General features: G+C 43.6%; 1 protein-coding gene across 1 annotated transcript in view; it reads left to right on the forward strand.

The window, feature by feature from the left end:
- The window catches only part of CDH13 (cadherin 13), a 984,184-nt gene that overhangs the window by 739,853 nt on the left and 224,734 nt on the right, over nt 1-19,597 (forward strand). Inside the window, exon 7 of the mRNA XM_033128954.1 lies at nt 3,228-3,406. Coding sequence (XP_032984845.1) covers nt 3,228-3,406 — 179 coding nt within the window. The remainder of the gene's footprint in view (nt 1-3,227; nt 3,407-19,597) is intronic.

Genomic DNA, 19,597 nt, shown 5'->3' on the forward strand with positions numbered 1-19,597 from the left:
ACATGGAGAAGCAGTGTACACTACCAGATGTGTATGAGTGTGTGTGTGTGTGTGTGTGTGTGTGTGTGTGTGTGTTAGTATAGAGGTGTGATCTCCATAACAGAAACCCAAATCTAGAAACTAAGACGGCCATGGGCAAGGTGGAAGGGAGAGGGTGAGGCAGGGCCACGTGCCATGTCGGGTTCTGGGTTCCACAGACAATTAAATTCTGAGTGTCTTTGTCTGAGGCCATCACCTGCACTGCAGATTAAATAATACAAGGCGTCCTCCTCAGAACACTAATGGACCAGGCACCGTACCAAGTTCTTTAATATATCACTTAATATACTAAATCTGTACAACGACCAAAGGAAAAGTGTTAACAGCGTCCTCATGTTATATACAGGAAATCGAGGTTTGGGCAACGGGGTTAAGTAATATGCTTAAGTTCACGGAATGAAGGCCAGAACCTAGACATGGGATCTGAAAGTCATTTTCTTCAACGCTGCAGACCTATTTACATGGCATAGGCACTGTTCCGTCTCCACAGCAGTGGGCCTCAGAAGTAAATCCAGGTAGCGTTCATGTCTGGGTTAAGTCAAAGGGAGAGTTTAAGACCGAGTTCATTTGCTCTCTAACAGTTCATTAAAATAGAAAAACATTTCTGTGTACCCTTGGGGATATTCCAGGATAACTTTTTCTTATCTCATGTTATCAAATCTTGTAAAAAACTAACCAGAAAAGACATTATCAATGAATCTCCTGGTGAAAACCGAAAATTTGTCAATCCCTCAAATTTTTTGTTCTCCCTCTAATTATTTTCATGCCTGAAAGCCACGATGACTTCATTTGCATACTTTTCTTTTGTTCGTTCATCTCTGACTTCAGTGAAAGGCAGATTAAATGGGACACAGTATCCATCAATCAAGCATTCATTAGACACTAACGAAGTGGAAGACACTGGGGCACGGCACACTCAACCGGACGCTGTTTGGTGTGGCATTGATGGTTTGAGGCCTCGTTCCAGGCCCTTGGCCACACAGATCTTACTTGGCATGTCCCTGGGTGAGATTGTGGGCCTTAAAGCTGCCTCTGATTTCTGACAGAGATCCCCACGTAGGGCTGCTTTCCTAGACCAGGAAGGCAAGGAAGTGTCACTTTTCCCAGTAAGCTGATGGAGTGGGAGTGGCTGGCCTGGACCACTGGGTTGAGACAGAACCCTGATTCCATAGTGTGGCTTCATGGGAAAGAATGCCAAATGGTTTGCTGATATCTTCCAAAGGCAAGAAGCCTGCGCATACCAAGAATTTTATATTCTTGCACTGGACCCACGAGTTTGCCCTGCCAACATCTCACAAAGAAACAAGATAGAATAGAAAATGCGTCTTGATGCATCTGCCTTAATGGCAACACTGATGAAATTAACCGAGCCTGCTTAACAAATTCATCCAACCGGAGGGCGGTTTGATTCCCCGGTGTTTGTCTGATCAGTCAGACCTAATGGCTGATAATCTGATTCCGATCATGGGAAAAAACACTGGCTCTGATGATTTGAGAAGCACTGTTATCTACGTGAAAGGCATGTCGGGAGGGTGGCTGAGTTAGGTGAATGCTATGTTTCCTTTAAGCGTCAGTATTTTCTGTGTATGGATTTTCCTGCTGGGAACTACAGCTCTACTGCTTTCGTCTCTTACCAGTCAGGTCACACTTTGTGGGTCCAGAAGGGTTCAGAATCAGAAGGTGGGGCTCTGTGTTCATAGAAGACTAAACTGCCATGAAAAATGATGACTGGTCAGGTCATCCTGAGCCACATATGACGGCTTACAATTTTTGAGACCAGCAGCCAAATGTACCTGATTTCTGCTCTAAGCCATGCCTATATCGGTGCTTATAATTATGACCCTTTTAAATTAAATTTTAATGGCTAAAGCAATATATTCTCCTTGCAAAAATGACCAAAACATTACAGATGAACCAACATCTTCCTTTGTCACTGTCCCTCATCCAAGTCCCCTCTCCTTTCCCAGATTTAACCACCATAACCTTTATTGACCTTCGTCTGTGCACTTACACACACACAAACTCTTCCTGCAAAGCAGATGCCAAAAGGATTGCGGCATTTTCCGTGTGCAGGCAGTTTCACAAAAATGGTGCCATACTATGCACAACGTTCTTCAGCTTGATATTTTTCCCTGAACTATCTCGGAGAGCCCTCCATGCTAGCACACATTAGATCTACAACCTTTTATAAACTGCTGCAAAATATTTCTTAGTGTGGGGATACCATCATCTTAGCAATTCCTCTGTTGTTGGACACTTGGGTTGTTTCCCAGTTTCTCACCGTGATGGATACTCCTGCCATGAACACCTTTTCAAAAACCCATCTCGTGAGTGTTTCTGGAGGGTAGATGCCAAGAGGGTGAATGTACTTTTTTGCTGCTCAGCTGTCCTTAAAAGTGCCTGTATGGGTTCTCCTTCGTATCAGCTGTGTGAGCAAGACCTGGTATTTGATACCCTTATCAACCCTTGACACTGGTCACCCTCATCGTCGTATTGTCTTGGTAGCTAATGTGCCTAGGACAGTGGCTGCCACACAGAAGGAGCTCAGCTGATGCTTGCTAACGCTCCTTTCCCTGGAATATCTTTTCCCATTGCTTCCACCTACTCACCCCTTCAAGTCTGCACGAGGGACCATTTCTGAACGCCAAGTTACATGAGGTCTTTCTCCTCTGTGTTCATAATGCCCCCTCTCACTGCCCTGGATATGCTTCATTACTTTTACCTTTTTATGTGCTTTCCTCTTTCTCTCTCCGGCTATTCGCTGACTGGCTGGACACCGCGGAAAGGGCCTGTTTGCACCTCTATTTCCCCAACTCCCAGCCCAGGGCCGCACGTGTAGTAGGCATTCAAGAAGAGCTTTTAAAATGAAGGCCATTCTCACAGAGCCACATCCACAATGGAAGGAAAGCCCGTGGAAATGAACAACATATCAGCAGACGGAGAAATTAAGCTATCATTCTGCTGACTAGCAAAGATGTCTTTATTTCAGATCTTTGAACGTGATGGAGCAGGGAGGGAGGGGGGTAGAAAAGCTAGAACATAACAGAGCTGGAGACATGCTCTCCACGTTTAATTTGGAAAGTGACTGGCGTATCACTTCAGTGCCATTGCCCAGGTGGGGAACAGGGGCTCTGCCTGTTGCCGTCCCCCGAGTGACCGTGTCCTGTCCTTCTGTCCTGCCCCCTTAGGGACCACGGTGATGCGGATGGCGGCCTTCGATGCGGACGACCCAGCCACAGATAATGCCCTCCTACGGTATAATATCCGTCAGCAGACGCCTGACAAGCCGTCTCCCAACATGTTCTACATCGATCCTGAAAAAGGAGACATTGTCACCGTGGTGTCACCGGCACTGCTGGACCGGGAGGTGAGTTCAAGGCACACATCTTCTTCTTCATGAGAATCAAATGTGGCTGTCACAAGCGGGAAGGTGTGGGGCTTCATATGGTCAAAATGGAAATGAGATACGTACACATGTTGGGTGGGATGAATCTCTGAAAGAACATGGGGTGTCTTGTGAACCAACCTAACAAAAAACATACATACGCACACGATAAAAAGCCATATCATCGAGAATTATCTGAATGAATTCAAGCTGCCTCTGTTTCTTCCCTGGCCATTTATGCTTGAGGCTCTCGTGACTGTGCATTCCTCTCCTTACCTTTCTGCCGGGAGGGAGAGGGAGGGTGAAGGAAGGGAGGGAGGTGGCTTTGATGATCAATGTTTTTTGCCCAAGATCAGTGACGTCCTCCTTCTCAGAGTCAGGTTGCTTCGACTCTGTTTCTTTCCCAAGCCCTCTGCTGCATACACCACTGGGTTCCCCTAGACCCACTGTCTTCCTTCAATCTCTGCTTTTTCTCCCCGTTCGGCTGTCTCTGTGAGACATCTTCTAGGTCGGATGTCATCAACGGCTGGCAGGTGGACCTCAGTCAGTTCACGCTGTTGCTCTTTGGTTTTGCCCGGGGTACTTTCGAGTTTTCACGTTAGAGTCCATGCCCAAATATTTATATTATGTATTCCTTTTTAAAAAAATTCCAGCTTCCAGCCTTTCCGAAAATCAGAAATTCTGGAAATGTGGGGCCCAATTTCCACATGTGGACCGTTCGTAGCGTCAGATATAACAGTCAGGTGGAGCTGGTGGCACCTGTTCCGTTTAGGTGGGACATGTGCTCCTGCCCCAAGTATGTCTTCTCCTCCATGCTTCCCTGGCCCTGCCTTCAAGTTTCAGGTGTATCCTGTAGCCTACTTCAGGGACAGCCTCTTGACACTTCTGACACAGCACACCAAAGCAGCTTGGGGATTCCCGTCCATCCGTCCTTCCATCATCTCCTCTGCCCACCCAGATCTGCTCCCATCCTGGAATTCCTTGCTCCCAACATGGCATCACCCCACAGGCATGACCCCCTGTAGCAACCTTGACCTTTCACAAGTACCATGTGCCCTGCAGTAACCCTGAGTTTTCCTCATGGGTCCTGTGCACATTCTCCGTGGTGTTTCTGATGAAACAAACCGGGTCAGAAATGCCTTCTCCTCTCCGCTCCACTTTCCACGGTTTAGCTTCTCACAAGAATCTGGGCTCGATCTACCTCCCTGAATAAGCCATCCTCCTCCCCCGGAGTCTTCCACAGTCTTGTTCTTCCTTTAATTTCCACTTGTACTTACCTATACCCATCACATGACATTTTATTTTGTTTTAATTATTTTTCTTTAATTTTTTATTGGGGAATACTGGGGAACAGTGTGTTTGTCCAGGGCCCATCAGCTCCAAGTCATTGTCCTTCAATCTAGCTATGGAGGGCGCAGCTCAGCTCCAAGTCCAGTCACCATTTTCAACCTCAGTTGCAGGGGGCACAGCCCACCCGCCCATGCGGGAATTGAACCGGCAACCTTGTGGTTGAGAGCTCGCACTCTAACCCACTGAGCCATTCGGCCGCCGCCCCACCATATGCCCCTTTAAATTGTCGTTTGTCTCTTTCAAGAACATCCCCTTCCTCTTTGTCTAGACCTGTGTGGTCCAGTGCAATAACCGCTAGTCACATGTAGTCGTTTAAATTTTAATTTACAGTAACTGAAATTAAACTGTAAAAATCAGGTTCTCGGTCAGACCCAACGCATTTCCAGCGCTCAGCAGTCTCGCGTGGCTACTGGCTACTGTCTTGGCCAGAACAGATGCAGAATTGCCATCATCATAGAAAGTTCCATTGGGCAACGCTGGTCTACACTGTAAATTACTTGAGAACACAGACTGAGCTCATATGCATGTATGTATCCCCACTGCCTAGCAGAGTTTGAGCACTCCTAAAATCCTAATTATATGGTTTTTGGCATATAGGCAAAATGAGTCGGCAATGACACTAAAATTTTATACTTGAGGGGTGGGAAACGGTAGCTAGAAATGGAAACTCATTGGAAGGGAGGGTGAGAATGAAATTTGCATTTGAAACTGTGGTGTCACTTGGAAAATGTAATTGTTTCTAGTTAAAAATAGGAAGGCAAAAAAAAAAGAACGGAGTGAGTCCATTTTCTTCATTCTCTTTCCAACACCCCCTATTATATGACTGTCTGACTGCCATATTATCTTCTTTGGAGGCAAGTAATGCCTTTCCAGCTCTCTATTCCACACCCAGCATGTATGTGCATGCACACACACACACACACACACACACACCAGCTTTGCTAATTCTCCCAAAGGGCCTGAAAATTCTTACAAGGGAAAGATAAAATGCAGTGATTTCTCCGTCTCAGCTTCTCTTTTTACTGGTAGAACATGTTTTGTGTTTATTTATAAATCAAAGTGATAATATAATGGATGATTCAATTTTTTAAGGTTTATTTTGGCAACAGATGTGTTTTGAGCTCATTATCTTTTCATTTGGGTTTTGGTTAAGTTGCAATAAGTACATAATGATGGGAGTTGAATTAAGCATTTTCTAGCCACATACATGAACAGCTTCACCAAAAAAAAAATACAAACACAATTTAACCACAATTGGAAAATCAATGAAAATGAATGAAGAGTGTCACTCTTCTGTGAGGGTTTCCAGAGTTCATTGCTGACCCAGACAACATCAGTGTGATCGGAAGGAAGGAAATGTGCCCGGATTTACGCAAGCCTACCTTACCTATTACCTAGTGCTGCTGTAGCGTCATTTTTTTTTTTTCCTCTCGGCTGTGGTTTGTTTTTTTTTTTTTTTTTTTTTAATTAAAGTTTATTGGGGTGACAATGGTTAGTAAAATTACATAGGTTTCAGGTATACAATTCTGTATTATATCATCTATATCTCACATTGCGTGTTCACCACCCAGAGTCAGTTCTCCTTCCATCACCATATATTTGATCCCCTTTACCCTCATCTACCAACCCCTTCCCCCCTTACCCTCTGGTAGCCGCTAAACTATTGTCTGTGTCTATGCTTCTTGTTGGCAAGTTTGCTGTAAGGATAAAGTGTGACTCCAAGTTATTCATCTTTAAAGGGACAGAACTTGTACATCAGACAGACTTCCAATCGGGGTTTCCTGCAGTTTGCAATGCTTTCATCTCACTGTTCCTTTCCTCCCATTCACGTGCGTGTCCCTCAGCAGGATTGTGGAATTTTTTTTCATTATTTCTGAAGGCCTTCTGAATAACCATCCTGTCTTAGCCGTGGTTTTAAACATCTGCTCCTGGAACGCACAGCTTTTTGCACCACTCCTTTGCAAGAAAATATTCCATTGGAGGAGCCCTGCGCACTGCTTTAGATTCAAACCTGATATAAAGTTTAGTCTCCCTGTCTTTACTCACGGTACCTCAACTAATATGTTTGGGTGTTGAGGGTAGTGAGTGGAAACAAATAGGTAAGGGATCCCTTTAGAGTTGGGGCCCCTGAGATTGTACAGATGGTTTGCTCCTCTCCAGCCTTCACTTTGTTGGGAGCGAAGGCTCCGGAAACCCTCCCCCTGCCTCGCTGGTTGACATGCACTCAGTTGATACCATGTTTCCCCGAAAATAAGACCTAGCGGGACAATCAGCTCTAATGTGTCTTTTGGAGCAAAAATTAATAGAAGACCTGGTATTATATTATATTATATTATACCTGGTCTGATTGTCCCGCTAGGTCTTATTTTCGGGGAAACACGGTACGATGTAAATTTTTCATATTGAGTTTCCATTTAGTACCTTGCCTTTCATGAGTATATGCCCAAGGAGGATCCCAACAGGCATGTTTACCCAGCGGAGAGATGACAGGCTTCAGGGAGGCGTCAGGCACAGTTTCCTTTGAACTTGCCGGTGTACCTTCCCTGCCTTTCACATAGTTACTTTGTAATAAAGCTTGTCAATGAGGACAGTCAAGGATACAAGTTAATGATCTTTTTAAAATTTATTTTTCAGTTAGAGTTGACATACAAAATTATATTAGTTTCAGGTGTATGACATAGTGGACAATTATGAAGTGATCCCCCTGACAAGTCTAGTTCCCATCTGACACCATCCATAATTATTACAATATTATTGGCAATATTCCCTGTGCTGTGTTGTACCTCCCTGTGGCTACTTTCATAAGTAGAAATTTGTCCTTCTTAATCCCTTCCACCTTTTTCACCCTGCCCCCCAATACCCCTTCCTATCTGGCAACCATCGGTTTGTTCTCTGTATCTGTGAATTTGTTTCTGTTTTGTTTGTTCATTTATTTTGGTTTTTAGATTCCACATATAAGTGAAATCATATGATGTTTGTCTTTCTCTGCCTGACTTATTTCACTTAGCATAATACCTTCTAGGTCCATCCATGTTGTTGTCTCAAATAGCAAGATTCCATTCTTTTTATGGCCGAGTAATATGCCATTGTGTATATATATATATATATATATATATATATATATATATATATATATATATACCACTTCTTATTCACTCGTTTGTCAGTGAACATTTAGGTTGCTTCAATACCTTGGCTATTGTAAATAATGCTGCAATTATCATAGGGGTGCATATATCTTTTCGAATTAGTGTTTTGGATTTCTGTGGATAAATACCCAGAAGTGAAATTGCTGGGTCATAAGGTGGTTCTATTTTTCATGTTTTGAAGAACCTTCCTATTGTTTTCCATAGTGGCAGTATGTTCCTATTTTGATCGTCGGCCTTTCTTCGTCCCACCCTCACTCCCCAGGATGACCCACGTGGGGCCAAATGAGGCAGGTGCATGGAGCCGATCCGTTCCTCTCCATACTCCAAGGAGGAAAGGGATTGTGTCCAGCTTAGTCCCTGACATATTGCCAGTCCTTAGAACAGGAAAGCTGCTCAAAAAGTACTTTGTTGAGGAATGGAAGGAAGGATGTGAGGAAGAGAGAGAGGCAGGGAGCACGGAATGTATGACATCTCTGTGTGCACAGGCCACTGTCTGGCAGGGTAATGAGGGTCCAGATCGGCTGGCACTGCTTCTCTTTTCATTTCCTGGTGTGCCGCCTCTGGACCCTGAATACACACACAGAGCAGAGAACGAAACCGCCCATCTCTCACCCACTGTGGGTAATGTGAAAATGCTAGACGGCAGCTCACCCACTTTCTCCACCTCCTGAGGACCCCTACCTGACCGCCTCCTCCTTCTCTTCACCACGATCAGCCCGATCAGCAGCTGACGTGGCTGCCCATTTGACAGGCTAGCACTGCCCAACAGATGCCGTCCAGTGGGTGGGTTGAGAAGAGAGTTCTCCCTAAGATGTTCGTCCTCCACGGAGCCATGACCTTGGGGAGAACACCAGGACTACGTGGAGAATGATATGGACAGTGGGAGTGACAGTGGGTCTGTTCAGCTTGCCACTATGTTCAAGGTTAACCTGTCCTGCCGCTTTCCCCCCAAACGGGTGCGCTTGCAGGCGCCGTGATTCAGGAGTCCTGTGGGCAGCACCATTGACTGAGCTCCTGCTTTGAACAGTGGGCCCCCTGGGGCTGTACAGCTTGGAAAAGAGGGTCTCAGGGGGCACAGGAGGGCAGTCTTTGTGTTTAAGGAGGGCCGGCCTTTGGAAAGAGGACGTGCATTTGTTCCGATTGGTCCCCCGGTGGTGAGAGGTGGAATCAACAGTGGTTCTCAAACTTTGCTGAAGGGCTTTAGAAATCCAGGTGCTGCAGTGGAAGCGTGGATCCATCAAATCAGAGTCTCAGACGTCAGTTTAAAAACAAAAAACAAAACATGTGATTCAAATGTGTAGCAAGTTGGAGAACTCCCCACCTGTGGAGACCACGTGTGTTTCAGTGTACTTAAGACTTAGAAGGGAGGGAATCTGGCCCTTTCACTTATTTGGTTTTTAACCTAAGTGAGTATATTAGTTTCCTACCACCGCTGTAACAATGTGCCACAAACCAGGTGGCTTAGAAGGTCAGAGTCTGAAATCCAGGTGTCAGCAGCGCATGCTGTCTCTGACGGCTCTAGGGGAGGCTCCTTCCGGCCTCTCCCGGCGTCTGGTGTTGCCAGCCATCCTTGATGTTCCTTGGCTGATCGATGCATCCTCTGATCTCAGCCGCCGTCTCCACGTGGCCTTCTTCTGATTCAGTGGCTTCGCACTGTCTTTCCTCTGTGTATGTCTGTGTCTTCTTATCAGACACCCGTCAGATTAGCACCCATTCTGATGACCTCATCTTTACTCGATTATATCTGCAAAGACCCTATTTCCAAATATCACATTCACAGGTACTGAGGGTTAGGGCTTCATATCTATGGGGAACACAATTCAACCCATAACAGTTATTTGACTTCTCTGTGCCTTGATTATTCATTTATAGTATATGAATAACAGCATGTACCTCAAACGGGTAATTGGTGAGGATTAGATGTGTCAAAATATGTGAAGCACATCGTCTATTCTAAATAACATGAACCATTGTAATTATCTCTGTCGCAGTAGTATATGCCAAGAGTGGGTAGTGAGTTCCCCGTCATGGGATGTATTCAAACATACACTGCCCTTGTAGGGTGTCACAGAAGTCATTCAGTTAACCAGTAAAGGTTATATCCGTAATGTCTTTTCCAACCTACAGTTATTAAAAACACATATTGAATACCTTTAATGTGCAATTTACTCTGCAGGATGATGCCGGGGAATGTCAGTTCCTCACTTGGCCAGCTACGTCACCTTGGGCAAGTCATTTAACCTCCATGAGCCCATTTCCTCATCAGTAATGACTATGATAATGACACCTGCACTACCAACTATATTACCTTTGCAAGATGTGTACAACCTCCACTCGTGCTGCAAATAACATTGTACAAACACAGTCATTACCATTTGTCACACTTCCTATGGTTCACGATAACCCAGGCTCCAGTTCCCACCAACGACTGGTGAGAACTTTACATATCGTTGCTTCCCACACGTCGCAGATATAAGAAGAATGTCCCCACGTTGTGTAGACTGTGTGCACTTTGTTCTGTGAGCCATATCTATTCACTTTTGCTAATGCTGGCTGGGTTATTATTGCCGTTCCTCGGGTTCACAACTGAGTTGTGACAGCAGCTGCAGTGACCATGCAGTGCCCTGGCCTTAGAAGCTCGCTGTTAATAGGTATCCACTTGGAAACATGGTGCATTTTCCCTTACAAGCTCTTCCGTTTACTTTTTCTGAAACCATTCCTGAACATACACACCTCCTGAAGAGAGAGACCTTGGATCTCTGTCCCATGCTCTATATTCCCATTGCCAAACTTAATGGCAGGTAAATTATAGGCATCTATAAAGATTAGATGGATGGATGGATGGATGGATGGATGAGTGGATGGATGGAGGAATGACCTATGTTCCTCCAGTTTGTATATTTATGAGTAAACAGCTAACAGATTACTTGGAAACTTACTGCAAGACCCACCTCCTAGCACGGATGTATAAACAGAGGAAATGATTTTATTTTAGTTGAGATCTTAGTCTTGCCCTTCTGCAATCATCCAATAATCTGACTTATTCACCTTGCACCTACTTTGTGTCCGGGACCGCACTAAACTCTAAAAATACCCTAGAATAGGATGAGCGTGAAGATCTGTTGTATCTTCCTTAAATATTTGAAGAAACATTTGAAGAAAATAAGAGCCATGTATTCCACTAAACAAAATTGGGTTCATTTGGGGCACTGTTTTATTCTTTTCCATAACCATACTCAGCCCCTCATTCTGACAGCTCTGCTTTTAAACTTTGTCTGACTGCACTACAAAATAAATTCAGATAAAAATCCCTAACATTTGATAGATTGTTTATTTAGTTGATCCTCTTGGTCACTAGACTGATATTCATTGCCCGAATCTGCCAACTTTTTGAACACAGACACAATTTGCAACTACTAAGTAACTAATGGTCAGTTTGGGGTGTGTGGGGGCAAGGGGTTCTTTTTCTTTTATCTTTTTTTTGCAAATGAAAACAATTCTAAAAGAGGCCCTTAAAATTTTAAATTTGATCTTAACACTTGCACTGTTGAAAGTATCATGAGTCTTTTTAAGGAGTTTGAACCAAGCACTTTTCTATCTTTGTTTGAATTCACCTTTATCTTATTATGTATTATCTCCCAGATAATCTAAGGAAAGTGATAGTCTACCCATAAAAATGTACATACCATAAAAGATATTAGGACTGTGAGTGTAATTTATTTTCTATTTTCAGCTGGTAAAGGATTTTCTGAAACTTTAGAATGCCCCCAATTTCTAGGCCAAATGTGAAAATAGAATTTCCTTCCTTCCATGGTAAGTATCACAGAAGGACTTATTTTTAGATTTATGTGCATTTATTTGCTATGAAAGATTCAGTAGTCCTTGAAGATGTCAGAAAAAAACAACAACTGAAGAATGTCAATGAAAATAGTCAGTGAAATTGGATGTGTGGCTGCAAGTTGACAGAGAACTATGTGTTTGGTCAAAATGATCTAAGTTAAAATGTTATCACGTAGGCTGCACCTCCAGAAACGTATTGAAGAAATCTATGAAAATGGTGATAATCAAGTCAAACTGCCTGACAATAAAATAATAGTAATAAAAGGTAGCATTTCTCCCATGCCTCGAATGAAAGCTAGAAGTAGTCTTCATACTTTCAGGAAAATAAATGTTTTCAGGCCTCTCTGATCTGATGCTAATACTTTTCTCATTATCGTCATGTTTAAAACATTAGCAGTAATTACACATGATTCAATCGTGCTGTCAGGAATATCCTCTTTCTTTGTTTTGGTGGGTGGGACCAGAATTATTTAGATAGTAGCATCCTCACCATTTCTGTGAGTGAGCTATTTACTCATAAATATTTTTGTTGGGATAATTTCCTCCATTTTTTTTTTTTTTATATCACTTGCTGCTGAGAAAATAGAGGGGGGGAAAGTAGATGTAAATAAATTCTTATTATTTTTAAAATAACGAATTATCCTTGCAAATGAAACAGATGGTGAACTACCCTATGCGATTCGCACTTGCAATGTTGTGTCAGTAAATAACATGGAATGGGACATTCCTAAGGCAGGACACTAAACCCGGGGGGCTGAAATTCAGTTGCAAGGATTCCTGTTGCTGGCAGTGGGGTGAGAGATGGGGACAGCAGAGGCTTCCTCTGTGGCCTCCTTCACTCCTCCATTCTAGATCAATTCTAGCAGGAGACCTTGATGAGTCTTAGAGCCCTGTGGGCGGCTCTCACCACCTCCCCTAAACCTCCAAGGTCGGCCTATCAGCCCATGAAAGCTAGAGCTGTGTCTGGTCGCCTTGTATGACCTCACCTTAGCTAAAACCTGGTCTGAGAGCCACGGGTTCTGGCTTTAGACTCCAAGGATTCACAGCGACCTCCACGTCTTATAAACTGTGAGAACTTGGGTAGGTCACTTAACCTCTCTAAGCCTCAGTTTCTTCATCTGCCACAGTGAGGACGATCACAGAGGCTTATCTGGAAGACTAAATAAGATTTGTCAAGCACTCACACCCTGTAAATCTTAGTTGATATTAGCTGTTGTCATGAGACAGTGAGATTGAAGGAGCAGCGCGAAGGCGAGATTTTTTTTTTTTCTCCTGCAAGAAGTACATTTATGCTCTGCCCACACAGCGGAGAATCTGGCAGGCTCTTAAAGTATAGTGAAACACCGAGGTAGTCTAGCTGCCAGAATGCAGAGACAAATGTTGACACATATGTATGAAGCACCTCCCAGTGTCTGCTGAGTGAATGGGACAGTGCTAGACCTCAGGGATGCAAAGAAAGAGCTGTATGGTAGGACATGTTAACAGCAAACACACACACATAGACAAAGCCTTGATCGATGAATGGAAACCTGCCCTGAAGAAGTTGAGGGAAGGGCACCGTGGGGAGAGGAACAGCATGAGCAAAGGCCTGGCACGTTCATATGTTCCTAGAAGAGAGACCAGGGAATTGAGAGATACCAGGAAAAGGCCGGAAGTTGATACAAGATTGCAAAGGGCTTCGAATGTCATCCTAAGGATTGCGGGTATATCTTCCGGTAAATGCAATGCCACCAACGGTATTTAAATATTAAGCACGGCTCTGTTAAATACAGCGTTCTCAGAGCTGTGACTTGGAGAGAAAGCTGGTAAGCTGAAGGAACGAAGATCAATAGTAGTCAAGCAGACGCAGACGAGAATGCTTGGTGAAGGATGAGCTGTTGATTCAAAGAGGTTTTTAGCCTTATCCAGCAGAGAGATGAGGAGGTGCCACTTGAATCTAAATTCCCCAAGTTGTTAGCTAAATTGATAGACAACAGCCTCTTCTGTATCTTCTGTTCTTGTGCTTCTTAAAGTATGAGACAATCAGTAGTTACTTCGCACATGTTGAATCAAAAGACACAACTTTGTCATTAAGAGACATTTATCTCTTTGGATTTGACAAACATTTAATTGTTTAAGCTTTTTCTTTTTTTCTTTCTCTTTATTGTTCTTAATATGGTGAAAAATAACTAAATACATGGTGATGATGGATTTAGAGTCCTGTTTTTCCGTCATTTTATATTTCTCTCTCTTATTTTATGTGGCATACCCTAGAAAATTAAAAATGTTTTTGTTTTTGTAAAACATTTTTTCAGAGAGCAGTTTTTTTCCCTTTATCAGCCAAGAACTAGGATCAGCATGCTAAGGCATGTTTTAACTCCATTGACAGCCTTTCAAGTTCCTTAAATAACATTGCTCTAAATCCCGTCCCTGTTTGTAGTCCTGGTCGGAGAGATACCCTCCAATTTAGAAAGAATATTTAGTCTGGCTTTGAACTGGTGGAGAAAATAGGGAAAATCCTTGTTCCTACCATACTGAGAACAACTATCATTTAAGGAAAAAAAGGTTGGTTGAGAGTATTTAGAAAGTAGCTATTTCACACTTACCTTTAACACACTTGGCTTCTAGTTAGGACCTTGGGTTATTACAACAGCCATGGATACTTCTATTGTGAAGAATTTTAAGGGCAAACGACCAGAAGCTAGAACACTTAGATTAAGGCAAACTAGCAATAGACTATTTCAAGACACGATGACATCTTAAAATGCCCGAGATCCACATTTCTTTAAATTCTAAGGGGATATCTCATTTGCTATGTTTTTCCATAGGCTAAAAGTTTATTGATAATATTCCTTGGCTATGGGTTAGCTATTATCTGGTAGTTATCTGTACCCTCTAGTTTGGGTGCAGTGACCATGTATTGTTTGGGTAATAAAAATACAATTCAGTTCATCCTTTTCAAAAGCAGTTGTATCTGGGTCCTGAGAGCAGAGGATATCGGGTTAGGACACCACACCCCAATGGATGGAGGGGCAGCAGGACTGTCACGTTTGCGTTCAGGGATTGATTTCTACATGAGCCAGTTCGTTTGTTGACAGAGCAGTGGGAATCCTTCGAGGCATCACGGTTTCCGCCGATATTGCTAAGATCACAGGCAACGCATTTCAAATGTCAGGGGGAAAAATGGTTTTTAAGGGTGCATTAAGGTAAATCTTGTCAAAATGTTCTCACCTGAAACGATAAGCATTCTCATTTCTTTAAGTGGCATGGCCACAACAGTGGCTTTCCTCACCATGAACGCACACCGACCAGCTGCTTACTTTTCCTTTTCCCAGTTCCAAGAAGCAGCTTAATAGACATATTGTGGTGTGTGTTTCTGCGTTTTGAAGACAGCCATGGGAAATGATTTTTTTTTTTTTTTGACCTTTGCGAAGAACAGCTGTAGAAAGAACTGTTGAAATTCAATGAGCTGCATCTCTAGCTATGGACCGCAAAAGTAGGAACCCAAATCAAATTCCTTCAGGTATTTTCTCGCCTGTGTCTTATGAACTGTTTTGCAGACTTCTTTTTGTCCGTGGGAGACTCCTTGGGTCTTAATTCTACTTTTCTGTCTCCTGGGGCTCTAGATTTCGGGGATGGGGAAGAATTGAGAGAGCTCTCGATTCTTACCTCTTCCTGGTGTTAAATTATCTCATCTATGCGAGGGAGTGGATGTCATATTCGCATTGGACAGCTCTAGCATGGACAGCATCCATTTATTCAGCCAGGTGTTAAGTAAGGGCAATAACAACTTCACAAGATCACCACACCCGTTTTACCATAGGGCTAACAAGTTCCCGATGGCTGACACGATCTGCCTGATCCACACACTGGAGAGCCAATGAACTGGACTTGACCCCAAAGCTTCTGCTTTGTCTGCTCCCCTGAGAGAAAGGCATGGGCCATAGTGAAGGGAAAATCTTGACATCTAAAGGACAACCTTATAGTTTATAAACTTGGATCAGGGGTTTCTTTGTTCTTTGCTCTGAGCATCTTCACACATTTGGGGAGCTGACTCAGTTTCCCTCAGCTCTCCCATCAGAAAGGCTGTGTAGTGTAATGGCTCAGAGCATGGGCCTAGGGATTCTAGAGCCCTAAGGATGAATCCAGGCTCTGCATCTTATTAGCCGTGTGATCTTGGGCAAGTCACTTCACCTCTCTGAGCTTTGGTTTCTTCACCTATAAAAAGGAGCTCATAACATGACCTGTGGTATAGACAGGATAAGGGACCCCCAAAAATGTCCTCATCCTAATCCCCAGAGCCTGTGAATATGCTACCTTACAGGGCAAACGGAACTTTGTAGATGTGATTAAGTCAAGGGTATTAAGATGCATGGATTATTCTGGATTTTCCCTTTCTGCCTTATGTAATCACAAGGGTCTTATAAGGGGGAGGCAGGAAGGTCAGCGTCACAGAGAAAAAGATTTAAAGATGCTACACTGGCTGGCTGTGAACAGGGAGGAAGGGGCCACAATCCAAGACGTGTAGACAGCTTCTAGAACATGGAAAAGTCAAGGAAACAAATTCTCCCCTAGAACCTCCAAAAGGCACACAGCCCTGCCAGCACCTGGTTACCCACGGAGACCCACTTTGGATTCCTGGCCTCCAGAACTATAAGATACTTATTATAAGAACTTATTATAAGATAATAAGTCCGTGTTGTTTTCAAGTCACTAAGTTGTATAGTTTGTTACAGCAGCCATAGGAAACTGATACAACTTACTTTGCATGGTTTGGAGGATTGAAGGTTACGACGCGTAAAACGCATCAACTTTGGCACGTAGAAAGCTCTCAACCAATAGTAGTCATTGTTACCCATAATAAAATAATGATAAGACTCGAGGATGACACAGAGTGTTCTAACCAGGGGTGGAGTCCGCTTGAGCAGATCTTTATAAGGCATACCTAGTGATACCCCAGGGACTCTCTGGAGGGGTGAGTGGCTGCCATCCTACCCGTCCAGCCCACTTGAGTCGGTGGAAGGAAATACCAGTGTCGCCTTCAGGAGGTGGCTTCTATGTGCTCTCATTAAGGGCACAGCGGAGCCTGGCCAGCTTTACAGAGTCTACACAGGAGCGTGGTTCTTTGCATCCCATGAAGACCTACACGTAGTTAGTGTTTGATATGTGTTCATGAGAGTGGTCACATCCCCTTTAGTTAAGCAAAAGGTGTGAGATGAGGCTTTGCTTCATTCAAGTAAATTCTGTTGTGTGGAGATGCTAGGAGTTCAAGAATAGCACCCTTCCTTCCCCTTCCCAAATGAGAGCCCCCTAGGGAATAAGACATGGGACAACTGGAGACCAAACCATAGACTTGGTTACCAAAAAAACTGATTGATGAAGAGAGCCATGAGTCTGTGGCCAAATAAACTTGCTAATACTTTATGCTCGAATTAGACTCTTGGCCCCACCCGGTTACGGGTGGAGTGGAACAAGCACAGACCACATCCGGAAGGGCAGGGCACATGAACATGGATGCGAAAAACACTTCATGTTTATTTTCATTAACCGTTAAGTACAGTTTTGTATTTGCTTCCTTTGGGAGTGTAGGCAAATTTCCTGTTAGAAAAGGGTCAATGCCATCAGAAAGCTCTCACAGGTGCCATAGGTCCCTACTGTTGAAAGGGTGGAGGGGGACAGTCAATGCTTTGCTAGCAACTTCTTTGGCTATGGGGGTAGAAAATGAGCCAGATGTTTATGACCTGGACTTGATGTTCTCTGCTCTGGCAAGATGGGACCCTGCCCCCTGGAGCCGTGTCCATTCTGAGTAAGGTGTGGGCTGTCTGACACAGCTGCTGGGAGGGACATAACAGCTTCATACTTGCCACAAGACATCCAGACAGAGCTCGGGCCCTGACGGCTGCTGGTGTTAGAGCAGATAACGAGATTACCTGGTCTCCCAGGATGGCAAGCACGTGGGCTTCAAGGAATGTTTTTCTTAAATAACATTTATTTATAGTGATGTTTTTAAAAATAGGGAATATATTCATACAAGCAAGAAATTAGTGTCCCACCAGATAAGTCCCATGGTAACACATGAGTGTAATTTTTAAAATGAAAAATCAGCCTCAAATCAAGCATAAAAAAATAAAATAATCCTACTGGAAAATCTCCCTTCTCTGTAAAAAATAAATAATAAATTCCTGTAACTTTCCCTAGAGCTAGGATCCTAATCTGAGGTCTATGGACAGACTCGTGAAGGAAGGGCGCATGAACATAGATGAGAAAAACACTTTGTGTTTATTTTCATTAACCGTTATGTATTTTCTCCCTTTGGGAGTGGAGGCAAACCAGGACAGGGCAGTGTGAGCCACCCCCATGGCTGTTAACAGCCACAGTCACAGATATTTTCATCTCACATCACAGTGAAGACAGATACATCAAAACTTTACCCCCACCCTCTACCACTTTGGAATTAATCTAATTATTAGATTTAACACGAGATTTTGTTACTGATGAGTTGACAACAAGCATGGGTACCAGCACGTTCGTTTTACTGCGATTTTGGTAACTTTGTTTCGATATCATTGTTTTCCGTTGTCATCCTGTGTGTTTATTTTATGTGTTTGAAACATAGTCTGAGAGGGGTCCACATGCGTCATCAGACGGCCCCAGGTGTTCATGGCACACAACAGGTCAGGACCCCGGCTTAGATGAATCAGGTAGAAGCTTTGTCTCCCCTGCTTAGCTCTCCCCCTCGCCTGTGGGAGAGCCCACATGTGTTGTGTTCATTCTCTTGCTCTCCCTCTCACTAAACAGAGACATGCTTTTTTTATTATTACTATTAGTTTAGGTGTACAGATCAACACAATAGATGGCCCTTTACACCCCTCACAAAGTGATAACCCGGCCCCCAATCTACTACCCCTCTGACATTGTGTATAGCTGTTACAATACCATTGACTCTGTTCCCTATGCTGTATTCCATATCCTGTGACTATATGTATATTTAATTATAGTTGACATTCAGTATTATTCTGCTTCGGCTTCAGGTGTATATTGCATTGGTCAGGCATCTACACAGTCTGTGACGTGATCCCCCTGATAAGTCCAGACCTATCTGACACCCTACGTAGTCTTTCCAACATTATTGATTATATTCCCCACACTGTATTTCATATCCCTGTGACTATATTGTGACTTGATGGCCACTCTGTGCCTTTGCCATTCCTGTGTCCTATCACAGCCTGTACATGATGGGTCTCCAGGATGCTCCAGTACACTGCCTTCCAGTGATTCTCATAATTGATAGAAAAGGAAATGAGAAAAGTCATCATCAGATAATGAATTATAAACTTTGGGTTTGTGTTGCCCCCCAAATGAATCCACTGCTTCAGTCCAACAATTGGTTCTAGAGAAGGAATAACAACTTGGATATTAGATTAGAGTGGTACGCTGTTTGGTTGTAGTTCCTGTAGCCAAGGGCAGCGGCAGCCACAGGCTACACACTTAAAAGTGAAAGATAGCTGATGTTCATACACCTGCTCTGAAGGCTGTCTGTGGCTGCCTGGAGTGCTGTGTCGGGAAGGATTCTGAGTTGCGTTTGGTTTCTTCAGTAGTTGATTAGTGATGTCTTCTCTGGTAGTGGAAGGTACGAGCGGGGGCACTCTTGCCATGTTATTGGTCATCCATGATCTCGATGGAGAAATCAGGAAAACATGGGGTTATTGATACTTTGATTGAGTTGTCAGTGTTTAGTGAGCTCATCTCGTCTCTGGAATACTCTGCACCAGGTGCCGGGATGGCAGAAATCCGTATCATGATTGTTGCGTTTGACATGTTCAGCTGACCTAGTGAGTCTCAAATACAAAGAGTT

The sequence above is a fragment of the Rhinolophus ferrumequinum genome, chromosome 15, assembly GCF_004115265.2.
Source record: "Rhinolophus ferrumequinum isolate MPI-CBG mRhiFer1 chromosome 15, mRhiFer1_v1.p, whole genome shotgun sequence".
NCBI lineage: Eukaryota > Metazoa > Chordata > Mammalia > Chiroptera > Rhinolophidae > Rhinolophus > Rhinolophus ferrumequinum.